Genomic DNA, 16,873 nt, shown 5'->3' with positions numbered 1-16,873 from the left:
GTCTGTACTGGGGAATGGAGGATCCTTGTAGAGGATTTCAAGTCTATCACAGATTTCTCTGTTGTTCAACTGTTTTTATTTTCTGAAAACCTAAATATTAGTTTTCTTATCTGCACTGAGCCCCCACTCATAAATACATGACTAAAACTGGCCTTCCCAGCCATACGCTTTGCAAGCCTCTAAGGTTCTTGGTGTTTCCTGGATGAAATCATGAGTCTCCACTGTGTCTTTTTTGTAACACCGATTCTTATTCAGTGGTTTCCCATCTTTCGGTTGGGGTTAGGGAAGAAAGACAGGAAAAAGACACGCTGTGGAAGCAAGCCAAGCCAGAGATTATTAACAACTAATAATTAAACAGAGTTGGTTATAGAGGTGTACCCTTTAGTCCTTAACCATTGTCGTCTTTCACAGAAACAACAAAAAACAGTAAGCTTCAGTACTGGGACAGTATCCAATTACAAATTTTAAAGATCAGATACACTGAAAATAACCGTATTATCCATTGTGCGCTTCGGTCTAATGCTTTCTTGCACAGACTATCATTTAGCATGTAGGTGCAGAATTTCTTCTTTTCAGATGAAACTATTTCCTGTTGCTACACAGCCGGTGCATAAAAGCTTCCCACTCTTTCTTCTCTTTCATTTTTATTCCTAACATGACAAAATACAGCATGACTTTTATTACAAATCTCACGATTCATGATCCATCCTTGCAGCGATAAACCTCTGACAGAGTTTAATGATGTGATTACATTTTGAACAGTGAAATACAAAAAAGTGTTGGTTTCCACAGAAAACAAACCTACACTTTACAGAATTATAATTATGAAAAACCGCATTACACATGATTTATTTCTTATTTATTTATTTCCTAAATGATACCATAACCAAAGTGACTTTTTAATTTCATCATGTACACTCAATAATGCCAATTTGTGGCTCAGCATGTAACAGCACATCTACAGATTCACAGATATATCAGCTAATTACTGACACTGACTGATGCTGGGTTTTTATTGGCAAATAAGATGCCAGTAAACGATGTCAGTGGCTGAGATTTATCCGTAATGTCACTAAAAGAGTTTAATGATAAGCTGAAATACTTGTGAGAAAAACCTTGCTCACATTTATAATGTAGACCTGTGTGTTTTCCTGGGACAAATATGGAAACAAATAAGAAAGTAAAACATATTTTTGCTATTGGAATCAGCTCTCGTACAAATTCTTAAACATCAGTGATCTTCTTGATTGCATAATTAAATTCCTGTAAACAGTAGCTGCTGCAGAGGTATAGAAAATGCTCATCTTTCAACACAAGATGCACGGACACATCACACACTTATCCTGCCATTTTTTGGAACCCATTTCCAACATATTTGCCTTGGCAGCATATTCGTTGAGTGCGTCCAGTCCCCTCATCATTTCCAAAAGTCATTACACGTCGGCGGCAGGATTGGCACCCCTATACAGGCAGACTCTGAGGAGGAACAAGAAGACGCCCAGGAAAAAAAACCCAACTGAGATATTAAACAAAGTGTTTATCCAGAAGGCAAACAGGTAAAGGGTCTTGTTGCAGTAGGGGTCCACGTTTGTTGTGTTTTTGTCATAGTTGGGCTGATAAATAGAGTAGATCCATACATCACCTATGAAAAAATTTTTTTTTAAATTTAATTTAATGTTACAACATGTATTAATTCTCACCCCGGTATACCTTTATGCTCATGGGCACAGTTGTTGACAAGGTGTAATCTGGATAAAAAGGGTCTGGAGCCTGATAATGATAAGATAAGTGTATTTAATTGATGGATTCAAGTTTGATGATAAACAGCTATTTTGTGGAATATTTAATTAGCAAGAAATTTGCTATTTTATCCACAACCAAGTTTACCTCACCTACTCTATCATGACTCAAATGCACTGTACTGCATGACCTAAATAACTGCACTACCACAAAAGCCACAAGACAGATACAGTCAGCTACTGCTGGTGATGTTAGCTAGCAAAAGAGTCGTGACCAAAACAAGATGATTCAAAACTTGAGCTGAGATATTTTCTGCACTTTTTGGCTCTGACAGAAAGCAGCAAACACTGAGAGCCTATGGATAGATTTAAGTCTTTAATGAGTTAAGGTTTATCTACTGTGATCACCTTTAACATTCTTAATTCATAACCTTTTTTAAAATAATGTCTTGTCTTGATCTTATTAGACCTTCTAGATTACTTTAACCATTAATTAATCTATGTCCTACACCACCATCGCTTTCTAATGTAACTTTACTAAATTTTTCTTTTTGTCCTTCCTTCCTTTATCCCTTCTTGTGAGGCGTTTGGCTGGCCCTACCCAGGCAATACTAGTACTAGAGGGCGACAATGCCATTGGGAAGTGTGAGACAATGAGGAAGCTGAGGAGCATTTTCTCAGAGACTTTTGCACAATCTTATTTATTTTTAGAACCAGAGCAGTCACGTCACAGTAGTCACATGCAGATTTAAGGCACTTCTGCTTTGACTAAACTTTTAAGAACTGGAAGCTACATCCATCATTCATATACAGATTGTGATCTGCTCTTCCCTCTGCCAAGAACAATGACTATTGATCTTCTGACTAATGAGAATAGAGAGCATATTGATCAATCAGACACTCAACCCTAAAGACTACAGTCCTAATTTACATCCTTGTTTTTGTTGTGGCTAGCTTCTTTCACGCTGTGCTATTAATATGTATTAATGAGCCACAAGTTTTAATGATTAGACAGGGAATCCTGCACCCTGGGTACATAAGACTCAATGTCTGCTATGATGAATCTGATTCACATGAAGGAGGGACAGCACTTTACACAGTATCATATTTTTTGTGGCCTTTTAGAGCTTCATGCAGCTGAAACGAATGTGGTCTATAATAGAAACACACTGCGCACTGTAAACATTGCCTGTTCTGTTTGTGGTGCTGAGAGCTAATGTTTAATCTCTTTGGTGTGAATTTATGCCGGTCGTTTGTCTGATGCCCACGACTGTATTTACACAATTTTAACAGGCAGCCAACCAGAAACAGGTCACTTTCTTGACTTTTTAACTCACCAGCGATAATCCAGCAGGGGACAAAGAACATTGCCAGTAAGTTCCAGGCTTTGTAGATTGTGCTCAGAGGGTTGGAGGTGCCTTCTTCGGGCTCTTTGGCACAGGGAAAGCAGGAGAGCAACACGAACAACAGGCTTGAGAGTCCTAACACTATCAGATAGATGGGGATGTAGTGCTGGCGCGGACACTCATGAAGGTATATTGCCCCTGGTGGACACAAGGAGGATGACTCAAAAAGTACAATCAGAGCTGCCTGGAAAACTTCAACACCTTTGAACACTCATTCAAGTAAGTAAGTATGGAGCTCACCAATTGCAATCTGAGCAATGGGCATGATGCAAAATATCGCGCTAAAGATCGCTGCAAAAAAAATCAAACACTGAACTCAGTTTCTTCAAATGATATTTACAGAAATGAAGCTATGACACCAGTGTTCATGATGTTAAAATCGCTAGATTTTACCTAGTGCGGTTGCTGGGGGTTTTGGACGGTTCCGGATGCGTCCCAGAAGGTTACTGCTCTCCATTTTTCTCACCTGCAGAAGAAGATAAAGAATTGAGTTGGAAGTCCAACTGAAGGTGTGCAAAGCAATCTTGAGCAGCCAGTAGAGGCTGGAATTGCCCACCCCTGCTGTAGGCAGTCCAGACCTAAGTTTTGTGGCAAGCAAGTTATCACAACATTTCCATGAACCAACAAAGGAACTGTGAAGCATGTATTAAGATATCTCAGACGGTCCAAGGATAAGAAGTTGTGTTTTAGGAGAAACAATGAAAATTTAGGTCTAGTAGCCTACAGTAATGCTGTGTGAACCTATGTAAGAACAGTTCTCTAGTTTCATGGAAGACAAAGAAACAGCCCACTGTGGCGCTCTCTACCTGTGAAGCAGAATATATGGCTCTGGCTTCTACAATACAAGAGTTTATATATTTAGGGCAGCTTTTGAAAGGTATAGATAGCTAAAAACCTGTGAATCATCAGAGGTGCAAAGATGTGGACATTAAATATCATTTTGTAAGGCCCATTGTAAATGGACAAAAATGTGCCTGTTATATTGCACTACTGAAGAAATGGTTGCAGATGTTATGACCAAACCTGTGTCTGAGCTAAAACTTGGAAAGTTTGCAGACATCATGTTTTGGTGAGTCCACATCTGTATGGTAGTTTACAGGACAATATTCTTTAGATTCCAGCAACCTGAGTACAAGACGGGGTGTTGAGATATTTATCGTGTGTACTGAGTTGTAAATATGTTGGACCGCATTATTTGTTGTTGTTAACGCCTCTGCAGTTATCTTAGCAGTAAAACAATTACCTTTAGTTCACTGAGGATTTACAGACTCAAGGTTAACAGGCTCAGAAACAGATAACTCTACCTCAGAATATACTGACTTAAAATTTACAGATTTAGTGAAAGAGTATTGGTTCAGACTCAATGTTAGCTTGTTAGTTTGTGATTTTGCCCCTTGTGCAGTGTAGCAAACGTTCTCCAACTGACTGGCACAAACAGAAATCTCAGGTTTTTCAAAATCAGAAACAAAATCAGATTTCTTGTTCCTTGGGCAGAGAGAAACAGCTTTTAGGTCTTGTGAGGTGAGGTCCTCAGTCACGGTCTTAATTGTTATACATTTTGGAGGGGTAAGGAAAAATTCTGTTCTACTCACCACAGCCGTCTGTTCTGAAGAAGTCCCTGGTGTGGGCTGTGGCGGGCAGGATGAAGGACCCAAATGCAGAACTCAGAAACAGAAAGTAAAACTCAAAGCTCAGCTTTTATTGCTGCAAAAACTCTTTGTAGGAATTAACATTACAAGAACAAACCAAAACCTCAAATGCAGAACTAAAAACTAAACTGGGCACTGGACCCTAGAAACTAAGAAACTCGAGCCAGGCAATGCTCAGGACACAAAGGGAGAACACAGCATGGAGACATTGTGTATGACGCGATAGCAAGCAATGAATGACAAAGGACTAAAATACACAGCGGAGTGATTTGGGAAGTGGAGACAGGAGGAAAGCACAGGAAAACAATACCAAAATACAAGAAACTCAAAATGCTGGGTCCAAATGACCCAGAACTGTGACAAATGCTACAAGACAGACTTGAGTCCAATGAGAAAAAAGTGCTGTTAAAAATGACTCACCCTTATGGCTCCCAGTGATGTCACCATTTATTTAATTACACGCACTCATCCTGTACTATGTACTGACAAAGAAAGGAGCGCAGTGCTGTTAAAACTTTGATTTAAATTTTATAGGTTTATTCTTTAAAAAGAAGATGCAAAGAACTACAAGGAGATGCCGGCAAAGAGACAGGACATGCTGGAGAGATTATGGCTCTTAGCTGACTGACATTTCAATGACTTAAGGCAAGTAGGTCTGCTGAGTGATGATAAAATAAAACAGGCTTACACAGTGTTTATAGTTTAATTATGAGAAATGCAAATGTGAGCCAAACATCACCATTTTAATGAATAAAACAAAAAATAAATAACAAATCAATAAAAATACAACACATAACAATGCATATTTTAAAATAACACAAACTGGTTTTGGCAGCAGTCCCACTGTTCTTGTTGAACTGCTGTGTTTGTGCCTGCATAACTGAGCAGTAGATCACCACAGAGCATCTGTCAGTACATTAATAACCTAATTATTAAAGTCCCACAGCAAAGTGCAAGAGACCAAGCAGCTCACTGTGGTTTAAAATACAACAGGTCAAAAACCCCAAAAAACTACAGCACCTTTATTTGCTCATCAGCTTCTACCTGAGAGGGCAGTGTTTGCCAGGGCAGCCAGACTGTCACAAGTCTGTGAGGCACACGCTGGAAGACGTCTCAAGATAGACGCAACCTCTGAGCCCTGAACGAGACCGTCTGCCTCGCAGATTCATCACGAGGCTTCGACTCCTCTCAGACTCGGCCGTCTGGAGTCGAGTCTCACCGAGAAGCGAGTCCCACAGCAGACCTCTGCTGTATATCTGTCAATACACAGGAAACCCATTAGCCCTGTGTGTTTGTGTGCTGCGTGAGAGGGAACAGGAATGTGCCAAACCTCAACAGAGATGTCTGTGTTGGGGTATCTCCTGTAGAAGATGGTTCTCAGGTTGAATTCAGGGTTTCCGCTCTCCTTGAACACCCGCGTCCTGACGTTGTCATTCTCACATCTCACTACAGCGTAAACATCGGGGGCTGTGGAACAAAATCCAGCACGGTGTAAAGAAAGAAAGAAAGAAAACACCAAGGGAGATATGTGCAATAATTAAGAGTCTGCCCAAATATGAGTCTTTCATTTTGCAGTTACCTGTTTGTTTGGGAGGGTTGAGTCCTGACGCCCTGTGTAGATAAACTGTGGTTACCACTGTGGGCTGAGGTAGAAAACAGTGGAGCACAGAGGGAGACGGTAAGTCCTCCCTCAGTTCCCTTCATGGAAAAAAGAAATAACTAAATTAAATGCAGAGGACTGGGAATAGTGAAGGGAAAAAGAGATTTTTTCTGTTAAAGTGGAAAAAATTTAAATGTAAGAAATAATATAAAATTTATGATGCTAATAGTGGTTTCATATTGATTTTTATAATTTATCAAAAAAAATGTCTATGTCATATTTACTGTTTGTTTGGTTTTGTTTTTTTTTTCTCTGTTCCGGACGGAAGGACAAAACCCGAAGGACAAAACCACCAAAATGAAAATTTTTTGAATTATAAATACAAAAATAATTAATAAATAAATAAATATACTTTATGAGTAAATAAATATTAAAACTGTTCCATTACTTAATTTAAAAAATGTCATTTACATTTATTTTTCTGTTACTTCCTAAATCTTTCCTGTATTATTTAATTTTGTATTTATTCACCTGATTATTAACTATTTGATTTTTTATTTTATTTTTAGTAATTTTAAAATTTTCATGTAAATTAGTTGAACATCTGTAAAGATCTCCTGAGTAAAAGCAACAATATCTGTTTTTACTGGGATCAATCATCCCACCCTCTCCGTGAATCGCTACCTTATCGTGGTGGAGGGGTTTGTGTGTCCCAGGGATCCCAGGGGCTATGTTGTCTGGGGGCTTTTGCCCCCTGGTAGGGTCTCCCATGGCAAATTGGTCCTGGGTGAGGGACCAGACAAAGAGCGATTCAGAAGACCCTTATGAAGAGAACATTAAGGGAACAGTTTACCCTGCCCGGGATAGGGTTACCGGGGCCCCGCCCTGGAGCCAGGCCCGGGGAGGGTGCCCGAGGGCGAGTGGCTGGGCCTTAGTCCATGGGGCCCAGCCGGGCACAGCCCGAAGAGGAGACATGGGCCCATCCTCCCGCAGGCCCACCACCCACAGGAGGCGCCATAGGGGTTGGGTGCATTGTGTGCCGGGTGGCGGCCAGGAGAGGAGGCCCTGGCGGACTGACCCCCGGCTGCCAAGACTGGCAATAGGGACATGGAATGTCACCTCTCTGGTGGGGAAGGAGCCTGAGTTAGTGCGTGAGGTTGAGAGGTACCGGCTAGATATAGTTGGGCTCACCTCTACGCATTGCTTGAGCTCTGGAACCGGGGGGGGGGGGGGGGGGGGGGGGGGGGGGTGCTGGAAGGTGACTCTGTTGTCCTGCTGGGAGACTTCAATGCTCACGTGGGTAATGACAGCGAGACCTGGAGGGGCGTGATTGGGAGGAACGGCCTCCCTGATCTGAACCCGAGCGGTGCTTTGTTATTGGACTTCTGTGCTAATCACAGTTTGGCCATAACGAACACCCTGTTCGAACATAAGAGTGTCCATAAGTGCACATGGCACCAGGACGCTCTAGGCCGTAGGTCAATGATCAATTTTGTAATCGTATCACCAGACCTGCGACCATATGTTCTGGACACTCGGGTAAAGAGAGGGGCTGAGCTGTCAACTGATCACCACCTGGTGGTGAGTTGGATCAGGTGGCGGGGGAGGACGCTGGACAGACCTGGTGCACCTAAACGCGTAGTGAGGGTGTGCATTGAGTCCGAATGGACCATGTTCAGCGTCTCCATTGCCGAAGCTGCTGCATTGAGCTGCGGCCGCAAGGTGGTTGGTGCCTGCCGTGGTGGTAATCCCCGAACCAAATGGTGGACACCAGAGGTGAAGGGAGCCACCAGGCTGAAGAAGGAGTCCTATCGGGCTTGGTTAGCCTGTGGGACTCCGGAGGCAGCCGACAGGTATGGACAGGCCAAGCGGAATGCAGCTCGGGCAGTGGCTGAAGGAAAAACTCGGGTGTGGGAGGAGTTCGGAGAGGCCATGGAAAAAAAATTTCGGACTGCCTCGAAGAGATTCTGGCAAACCGTCAGGCGTCTCAGGAGGGAAAGCGGTGCACTACCTGCACTGTGTATAGTGCTGGCGGAGCGCTGCGGACGTCGACTGAGGAAATTGTCAGGCGATGGAAGGAATACTTCGAGGACCTCCTTAATCCCACTGACATGTCTTCTGAGGAGGAAGCAGAGTCTGGGGATGAGGGGAATGACCCGCCAATTTCCGGGGGCGAGGTCACTGAGGCAGTTAAACAACTCCTTGGTGGCAGAGCCCCTGGTGTTGATGAGGTCCGCCCCGAGTTCCTGAAGGCTTTGGACGTTGTTGGGCTGTCCTGGTTGACACGCCTCTACAATGTTGCGTGGAGATCAGGGGCAGTACCCCTGGACTGGCAGACCGGGGTGGTGGTCCCCATCTTTAAGAAGGGGGACCGGAGGGTGTGTTCCAACTACAGGGGGATCACACTCCTCAGCCTCCCTGGGAAAGTCTATGCCAGGGTGCTGGAAAGGAGAGTTCGTCCGCTAGTCGAACCTCGGATACAGGAGGAACAATGCGGTTTTCGTCCTGGTCGCAGAATACTGGACACTGGGCTTTCACTTTGGTGGCCTCAGAATCTCATCTCTGCTTTTAGCGGATGATGTGGTTCTGTTGGCTTCATCGGGTGAGGGCCTCCAGCTCGCACTGGAACGGTTCGCAGCTGAGTGTGAAGCAGCAGGAATGAGGATCAGCACATCCAAATCTGAGGCCATGGTTCTCAGCCGGAAAAGGGTGGAGTGCCCACTCCGGGTCGGGGATAAGTTCCTGCCCCAAGTGGAGGAGTTCAAGTATCTCGGGGTCTTGTTCGCGAGTGATGGGAGAAGGGAGCCGGAGATCGACAGACGGATTGGGGCTGTGGCTGCAGTGATGCGGACGCTGCACCGGTCCGTCGTGGTGAAGAGGGAGCTGAGTGTAAAAGCGAAGCTCTCAATTTACCGGTTGATCTACGTCCCTACCCTCACCTATGGCCAAGAGCTGTGGGTAGTGACCGAAAGAACGAGATCGCGGATACAAGCGGCAGAAATGAGCTTCCTCCGAAGGGTGGCTGGCCTCTCCCTTAGAGATAGGGTGAGTAGAGCCGCTGCTGCTCCACATCGAAAGGAGCCAGCTGAGGTGGTTCGGGCATCTGACAAGGATGCCTCCTGGGCGCCTCCTGGGTGAAGTGTTCCGGGCATGTCCCACCAGGAGGAGGCCCCGGGGCAGACCCAGGACACGCTGGAGAGATTATATCTCTCGTCTGGCCTGGGAACGCCTTGGTGTTCCCCTGGATAAGCTGGAGGAGGTGGCTGGGGAGAGGGAGGTCTGGGCCTCTCTGCTTAGGCTGCTGCCCCCGTGACCCGGCCTCGGATAAAGCGGATGAAGATGGATGGATCATCCAGTATGTGAAATGCTGAACTTGTAAAAGTGCCACTTGCAGAATAAATTGAAATTTAAACGCAGAATTCAAAACACTGGAAACATAAATTGTGGCAAATATAAAAATAAAACTGTAATAAAAAAAACTTTTTTGGTTTTGAAACCTTTGGGCAGCTTCGGTCCTCCGTACCTTTTCAGTATCTACAAATATCAGAACGTTCAAAGCTATTTCTAACCCTTCTTTCCTGACCAGCATTTCACCTGAGTCTGATACGAGAGTGGGAGAAGAGGCGAAGCAGGAAGCATCCAGTGACGCCCGGCAGGAAGGTGGTGGGCAGCACAACATAACGTCCCAGAGTCAGAGTTCCCCTCAGTGTCACACTCCGGGAATCCATGTAGATGGAGCTGGCCGCCTGCTCCACCACGCACTGCACCCGACTGCAGCGGTTCACCTCCACCTGCAGATGATGAGGAAGGACTGAAATATTTTATTTATGACTCAAAAAACGTGAGGTTGCTCAGTGGCCCGGCTCACCTTCAACACCTCAAAGCCAATAGGCAGGTTTTCTCCTTTTCCATTTTTCCTCCACATCCTCCTGTCCTCCTGCTGCAGACAGATCAGCACCTCCTCCTCTTTGGCTCGCACCTCAAACATGAACTAATAAGAATGAAAAGTCATTTTTAGCATTCATGTGCTGATGCAAACCCTGGTTTCAATCTTATATTTACCTGTGGATTGTGCAGGAAGGTGTCCCTGTGATTGATACATCCACCACACCGGCTCCTCTTATCCAACTCCACCTTCCATACTCCATTCACCTTCCCACCACCCTTTTCTGCTGTCACTTTGTTCACATCAGGCTTGCTTCTTCCTCTTTTCCTTCCTTCCTGTTGACTCTCACCTAGTCGATCCTCCTTTCTGTTCCCACGCTGCTTGGTCCCTCCAGGCCCATTGCTGCTCTTACTCAGAGTCAGTGTAGAGTTACTCTGGAGCACAGTGGGTGGAGGTGCTCCATGGGTGGGGGGAGGTAGAACCCACTCCCCGTAGCAGCTCACTTCTCTCCAGCGAGATCTCGGCCACAGCAGAGTCCTCTCCACCAGTCTGCACACCACCACGTCTGTAAAGTGTTGACAGAAGTCCTCGAAATCCATCCTGAGGGAAAAGGAAAAGAATAAAAAGTGAGGCAGAAACCAGCTAACCCACATGACTTTTTGTTCTTCAAATAATAAAAATCAGAAGTACCAAAACTCCCCGACATCACGAACAACGAGCCCCATCTTGTCCCTCTCTGCTCGACTCAGTTGCTGCCACTGCTCTGACCTGCAGGGGGCACACAAGGACAGAAAGCAGAACACTTGGAAAGGACATAAAAATAAAAGCAGTGTTTCAGCTTCTAGAAACCTTTAGTGATCCAGTTCTCAGACTTCCATGATGTGAACAGCAGATGTCCCTCCACCCCAGTAAAACAAATCCCAAACTATTGTAAAATGTCAGAATCTCTCCAGAATATCAGCAGTGGCATTATAAAATGCTGCAAACCACAGCGACACTGTTAAAGTCAGCAAAGACTTTTCCCCCAGAGCTCCTACAAGATGCTCTCAGCAGTCTGACATGTGGCAGAAGCCAGTGCAAAGACTTCAAAGTCACCTCTCACCTCTGACTCCAGGCACCGGTCCAATCTGTGGTCCCCCACGGGTTCCTCATGCGGACCATAAAGAGTCTGGATGTCCCGCCTCTCTTCAGTACCTTCTCCCCCAACCTCACCTTCCTCACTGCCGTGATCCCGTAGGCGTGTCCTCGCACGAGCCCACACTCCAGCACTGACTCCACGGTCTCCCCCTCTGCAGGCTGAGAAACGTGTAAAATCTTTTTAACCAATCTGTTTAACAGTTTTTAAAATGTTCAAGACTCAGAAGCCCTACCCGTATGGAGCAAGTGATGAGGGATTTGTATTCATGGACCTTGGTTAAAGTCTGGCAGAGTGCCCTCCTCTGGTCACTGTGAAGTCTTAGAGCCTCACGATCCAGACTGAGCGGCTCTGAAACTCCACCAGTGAAGTCGATCAGGGCCTCTGCAGTGTTCCCTCCCTCCAAGGCCTCGTAGCAGCCGTTAAGTCTAAAAGTTGAGAGAGGGATTGAGTGATTGATTCACGAACATTACATATTAGGACTGCCATAAGTAGTGGTTGTGGCAGTCAAGATGTAGGTTCAGCAGCCTGCATAAAATTAACAACAGTCCCATCGAATACCAAAACCAGCATTTGGACTTTGCTGCTTATAAATGGAACACACTAGCAAAAAACCTGCATCCTCTGATTTCTCTGATTCTGATTACTCTTGCACATTTTTCTTAATTTGCATGTATAATGTATGATACGTCCTTTTATTATGTAAATCTTTGTCTGTTTTTTTTTTTTTATTTGTACACAGGTCACAATCGCATTGAGACTACATGTTTAAACATAGGATTTAGTGATAATATGCGTGCCTCACACAGACTGAGATACTTGCTAAAACAAAATACAAAGGTTTCACTCACCAAAAACTGGATGGACTTTACACCTCACAGCAATCAAAGTTTATGCCACACAATCACATTAAAAAAGGCACAATCACCACAAACACAGTCAAAGGGGTGCACAGTTGAAACAAAACAGAAGCCTGGCAACCTGTCTGGGTACCCAGCTAACTAATAATCAGTGTTGGGCAAGTTACTTTGAAAAAGTAATTAATTATAGTTACTAATTACTTCTTCAAAACAGTAACTGAGTTAGTACCTGAGTTACAAAATTCTAAAAGTAATTAATTACTAAGAAAAGTAACAATTGCGTTACTTTAAAAAAAAAATTAGGGTATAATTGGCTGTTTTTGACTACTTTCAATTTTACCTCTACATTTCACCTTTAAAAACTATTTACTTTGCCATGTTTGGTATCATTCTTTTCAGCACAGCCTCACATGTCTGAATTTACAGTTATGTTTTCATTTTGACATACTGTATTAGCACAACTGATCTGAAATCAGACAAAAAAACCCCAAACTTTGAGTAGAAAAAGTTATATTCTTTTACTGTAACAACCACGAACGTGTTTAATGAATCATATTTCTGTCACGGTTCTGGGTCAGTTCTGACCCAGCATTTTGAGTTCTCATGTTTTGGTTTGATTTTGTATTTTTGGTTATTTTCTTGATCTATTGTCAGGCTATGATGATGATGATGATGATGATGTTTAGTATATTCCAGCTTATTCTGGTTTAAGTTTAATTCTGCCCGTGTAAAGTCCATGTTTCTTAGTCTGCGTCTTTGTTTATTGTTTCCTGTTTTATTTTGAAAGATTATGTCTTATGTCAGTGTGTCCAGCAATAAAGCTGAGGTTTTTTGAGGTGCATTCTGTTTCCGAGTCCTGCATTTGGATCCACATCTCCACCTGCCCGCACACAGAGCCCTGACAATTTCATAACTTTGAATGTAAATATAAATTGTAAATTTTAAAATCCTATGCACAAGTTTTGCAAACAACAAAGTTATTTGCAGCCATTTACTTTTCACCTTTTTTTAATAGCCATTTCAAACTATTTACATAACAGTCAGGTGTTCTCTATTAAATAAGATGCCACACAAATTATTTGTGCCACTCCAAAAAATATTTTCTGTCCACTATAAAGGAGAACATCACAGCCTGATACCTGCAGGCCTGACACAAGGTCATAAGCAGAGAGTGCTTGCTAATGCTGTCCTTAGACATTAAACATGATGAAAGTATTCAGGAAAAAATACCGTGTATATATTGTTTATCAACTCTGGTTTTACGTGGCCTATCAACACAATTTAAAAACTAGTATATATCACATTGATGCTTTGTGATCTTGAAGTGGTCGTGTGATTGGCTTACCACGACTGCTTTATTCTTCCTCAGTCAAACAGCAGCCTCATGTGATTGTTTTGCCCCCTAGCGCCAGGTGTTGCGCCAAAAAGTGATCGTCTGCAACAATGACATTGGTCTGCCACAAAGTGATTGCCCCTACCGTGCCCCTGCGTAGCCCGGTGGCGCCTGTGTCCGGCAGCCTCGCCTCTGTCAGTGCGTCCCAGGGCACCTGTGGCTACAATGTAGCTTGCCATCGACAGTGTGTGAATCAGTGTTGGTCAAGTTACTTGAAAAAAGTAATCAGTAACTAATTACTGATTACTTCCCCCAAAAAGTAATCCCGTTACTTTACTGGTTACTTATTTTCAAAAGTAATTAATTACTTAGTTACTTAGTTACTTTTTAAAAACACGATTTACAACCTGAATAGGTGATAAAGCGATAGATCTTTCAGCCCAATTCTACTTTTTCTGCATAATCCATCATACAAAATGTAATCAAATGGAAAAGTCTCTTTTTATTAGTTTTAATCTTTTAACTTTATGCATCAAGCAAAAATTTAATTACATGCAACATTCTCTGACTTGAATAAATTAGTTTAACATTTAAACCTATTTTCTGCACATTCCAGCACATAAAATAAAATATTTTTTGTGTTTACACTCAGTCTTTCAAATAGATGCCAGTAAAACACAGCAGAAAATAAATAAAGTCAAAGACTAGAGGTCCTGTTGCTCTATTTTCACCTGTAAAGCAGGAGTGGGGCAGGTGGAGGTTTACCCTGGTGCAGGTGTGCCGCAGCGGTCAGTGGAAGAATCCGCGAGTTTGTCTGAGTTTCCCATTACGTCGTAGCGCACTCGGTGCTTGCTCAGAAGTTTAGGGGTTTTTTTCGCTGTAAAAAGAAGTTTTCTTCCCACGCATGATGGACGCTAATGTTTTTGTCACTTTTTATGGAATCAAACTCAAAGTAAGGTCAGTACTTCCACGCTTTAAACGCTGCACGCTCATACTCTCTCCATTATCCATTGTTGATCTGCACACAGCTGTTGTCGTCACACTCGCTTACGTCACTGTCATGAGACATTCTCGCAAAAAAATCACGGTTTTAGTAACGCAGTAATGCAGCGTTCCTACGGGAAAGTAATGGTAATCTAATTACTGTTTTTGCAATAGTAATCCCTTACTGTACTCGTTACTTGAAAAAAGTAATCGGATTACAGTAACGCGTTACAAGTAACGTGTTACTGCCCATCTCTGGTGTGAATGTGTGTGTGAATGGGTGAATGACTGAATGTAGTGTGAAGCGCTTTGGGGTCCTTAGGGACTAGAAAAGTGCTATACAAATGCAGGCCATTTACCATTTACCGTGGCCCTGAGTGGCCAAACAGAAAAGAAAACACCAGCAAAAAAAAAAATGCTGCAAAAGCACACAAAACACAATGGAAATAGGAAAAACGACAACTGAAATAGGAAACAACAAAACAGAAATAGGAAAAAACAGATTTCCAAAAGCACAAGGGAAGTGTTTCTGGGGAGACAATAACCAATGTACCAGTTGCAGGAACCAAAATATGCCAAAATTGTGCTGGGAGACACTTGAGAGAAGTGGAGGATCGATCGCTTTTGTGAGGAAAGAAAACATGAGAGGTAAGTGTGTTAGCCTAACTATTAGCCTAAAAATCCGTCATCAGTATTATATGAATCACGATAAAACACACCTACCATGTTTTGGGTTCCTGCAACTGGTCCATCGGGTTATTGTCTCCCCAGAAATACTTTCCTTGTGCTTTTGGAAATCAGTTTTTTCCTATTTCTGTTTTTCTAGACAAGAAATAAACCTTTTTTATGATGCTATCGTGTTTGTAACAAGCTTCTGGTGAGATCATAGAGATTATAAACTGGATAGTTTTGATAGCAAATGGGAAGTTAGGGTGTGTGTGTGTGTGTGTGTGTGTGTGTGTGCCAGCAGGGTGAAGCGACAGGTGACACCTTATCATCTGTGTTGATACGCGCTTAAAATACCTGAGTAGTGCATTAGGAACGCAATACCATTAATATGGGGCGATCGTGGCTCAAGAGTTGGGTGTTCGCCTTGTAATCGGAAGGTTGCCGGTTCGAGCCCTGACTTGGACAGTCTCGGTCGTTGTGTCCTTGGGCAAGACACTTCACCCGTTGCCTACTGGTGGTGGTCAGAGGGCCCGGTGGCGCCAGTGTCCGGCAGCCTCGCCTCTGTCAGTGCGCCCCAGGGTGGCTGTGAATGTGTGCGTGAATGGGTGGATGACTGGATATGTAAAGCGCTTTGGGGTCCTTAGGGACTAGTAAAAGCGCTATATAAATACAGGCCATTTACCAATATCCACACTAAACAACAATCCTTTCAACCTTGATTCAACTTAACATTTCACTGGTTTAATTCAAGTGTATTACTACACCCTTAGCTCTCTGTGGACGCTATAAAAACCTATCCTTAGCCCACTGTTGTGATGGGTACAGCTGTCTGTTTACGTTGGCTTGTGCTTTTTCTATGTTCAATTGTACACACACACCCACAATCCCACCAATATAGCAGTCCATCATCAACTTCCTCCCTGAGGGCTAAGGTTTCACCAGCTGACATGACGCCTGTCCTTTAATAAAAAGTGCTTTAATTAACCCAATCTGCTGAAATGCAGCATGTGGAGGCAGCAACTCAGTTTATATGTGGGAGGTGAGAAGATGTATCTATCCATCCATCTAAATTGATAGCTTTGCTTTTACACTCACCAATCTCTTCAACACAACAGACCAGTGCAGCATCCGCATCATTGCAGCAGCAGCACCAACCCATCTGTCGATCTCCCGCTTTCTCTCCCGTCACTCGTGAATAATACCCCGAGATACGTGAGCTCCTCCACTTGAGGCAGGAACTTGTCCATGACCCAGAGTGGGCACTCCACCCTTTTCTGGCTGAGGACCATGGCCTCAGATTTGGAATTGCTGATTCTCATTCCCACACTCGGCTGCAAACCGTTCGAGGCAGGGCCCCGGTAACCCTATCCTGGGCAGAGTGAACTGTTCCCTCGATGGTCTTCTCATAGGGGTCTTCTGAATCGCTCTTTGTCTGGTCCCTCACCCAGGACCAATTTGCCATGTGAGACCCTACCAGAAGTCCCGGGACAACATAGCCCCTGGGATCCCTGGGACACACAAACCCCTCCACCACGATAAGGTAGCGATTCACGGAGGAGATGTATTTCAAGTTAAAAAACAAAAAAATTTATATTTTACACTCCACGTCTAA

The 16,873-nt window shown here is 43.7% G+C and overlaps 2 protein-coding genes across 3 annotated transcripts; both read right to left on the bottom strand.

Annotated features, from left to right (window-relative positions):
• Window positions 1–445: 445 nt before the first annotated feature.
• Window positions 446–4,791, bottom strand: LOC146714920 (transmembrane protein 272-like). Of its 2 annotated transcripts, XM_085451294.1 has the most exons (5): window positions 4,738–4,791; window positions 3,539–3,611; window positions 3,386–3,436; window positions 3,077–3,283; window positions 446–1,642 (listed from the first exon to the last, which is right to left on the bottom strand). In XM_085451294.1, exons 2-5 carry the CDS (start codon window positions 3,600–3,602, stop codon window positions 1,434–1,436), a joined length of 531 nt encoding a protein of 176 aa, XP_085307420.1. In that variant the 5' UTR covers window positions 3,603–3,611; window positions 4,738–4,791; the 3' UTR covers window positions 446–1,433. The 2 variants fall into 2 exon arrangements, with proteins under 2 accessions (XP_085307420.1, XP_085307419.1); XM_085451293.1 differs by having other exon boundaries at window positions 3,539–4,748.
• A 692-nt stretch (window positions 4,792–5,483) lies between these two features.
• On the bottom strand, window positions 5,484–16,508 carry LOC146714919 (calpain-5-like). The gene is made up of 10 exons (XM_085440571.1): window positions 16,474–16,508; window positions 11,651–11,843; window positions 11,383–11,576; window positions 10,971–11,048; window positions 10,457–10,880; window positions 10,263–10,385; window positions 9,989–10,185; window positions 6,374–6,492; window positions 6,125–6,261; window positions 5,484–6,050 (listed from the first exon to the last, which is right to left on the bottom strand). The coding sequence occupies exons 1-10, from the start codon at window positions 16,506–16,508 to the stop codon at window positions 5,874–5,876; spliced, it is 1,677 nt and encodes a 558-aa protein (XP_085296697.1). The 3' UTR covers window positions 5,484–5,873.
• Between the last annotated feature and the right edge of the window lie 365 nt (window positions 16,509–16,873).

Source organism: Copadichromis virginalis, linkage group LG3 (genome assembly GCF_057382275.1).
Source record: "Copadichromis virginalis isolate Kocher_CV1m ecotype Utaka linkage group LG3, C_Virginalis_male_GT1.1, whole genome shotgun sequence".
Taxonomy (NCBI): domain Eukaryota; kingdom Metazoa; phylum Chordata; class Actinopteri; order Cichliformes; family Cichlidae; genus Copadichromis; species Copadichromis virginalis.
This window is presented reverse-complemented; position numbering and strand designations above follow the sequence as displayed.

Coding starts and splice junctions, on each gene's coding strand:
- LOC146714920 (XM_085451293.1), bottom strand. CDS start 3,788: ATGCTTCACAGTTCCTTTGTTGGTTCATGGAAATGTTGTGATAACTTG. Junction 3,284..3,385: donor CATTGCTCAGATTGCAATTG/GTGAGCTCCATA, acceptor TGTGTCCACCAG/GGGCAATATACCTTCATGAG. Junction 1,643..3,076: donor CCCCTGCTGGATTATCGCTG/GTGAGTTAAAAA, acceptor ATTTTTTCATAG/GTGATGTATGGATCTACTCT.
- LOC146714919 (XM_085440571.1), bottom strand. CDS start 16,508: ATGGACAAGTTCCTGCCTCAAGTGGAGGAGCTCAC. Junction 11,049..11,382: donor ACCGGTGCCTGGAGTCAGAG/GTGAGAGGTGAC, acceptor TGCCCCCTGCAG/GTCAGAGCAGTGGCAGCAAC. Junction 10,881..10,970: donor CGTGATGTCGGGGAGTTTTG/GTACTTCTGATT, acceptor CTTTTCCCTCAG/GATGGATTTCGAGGACTTCT.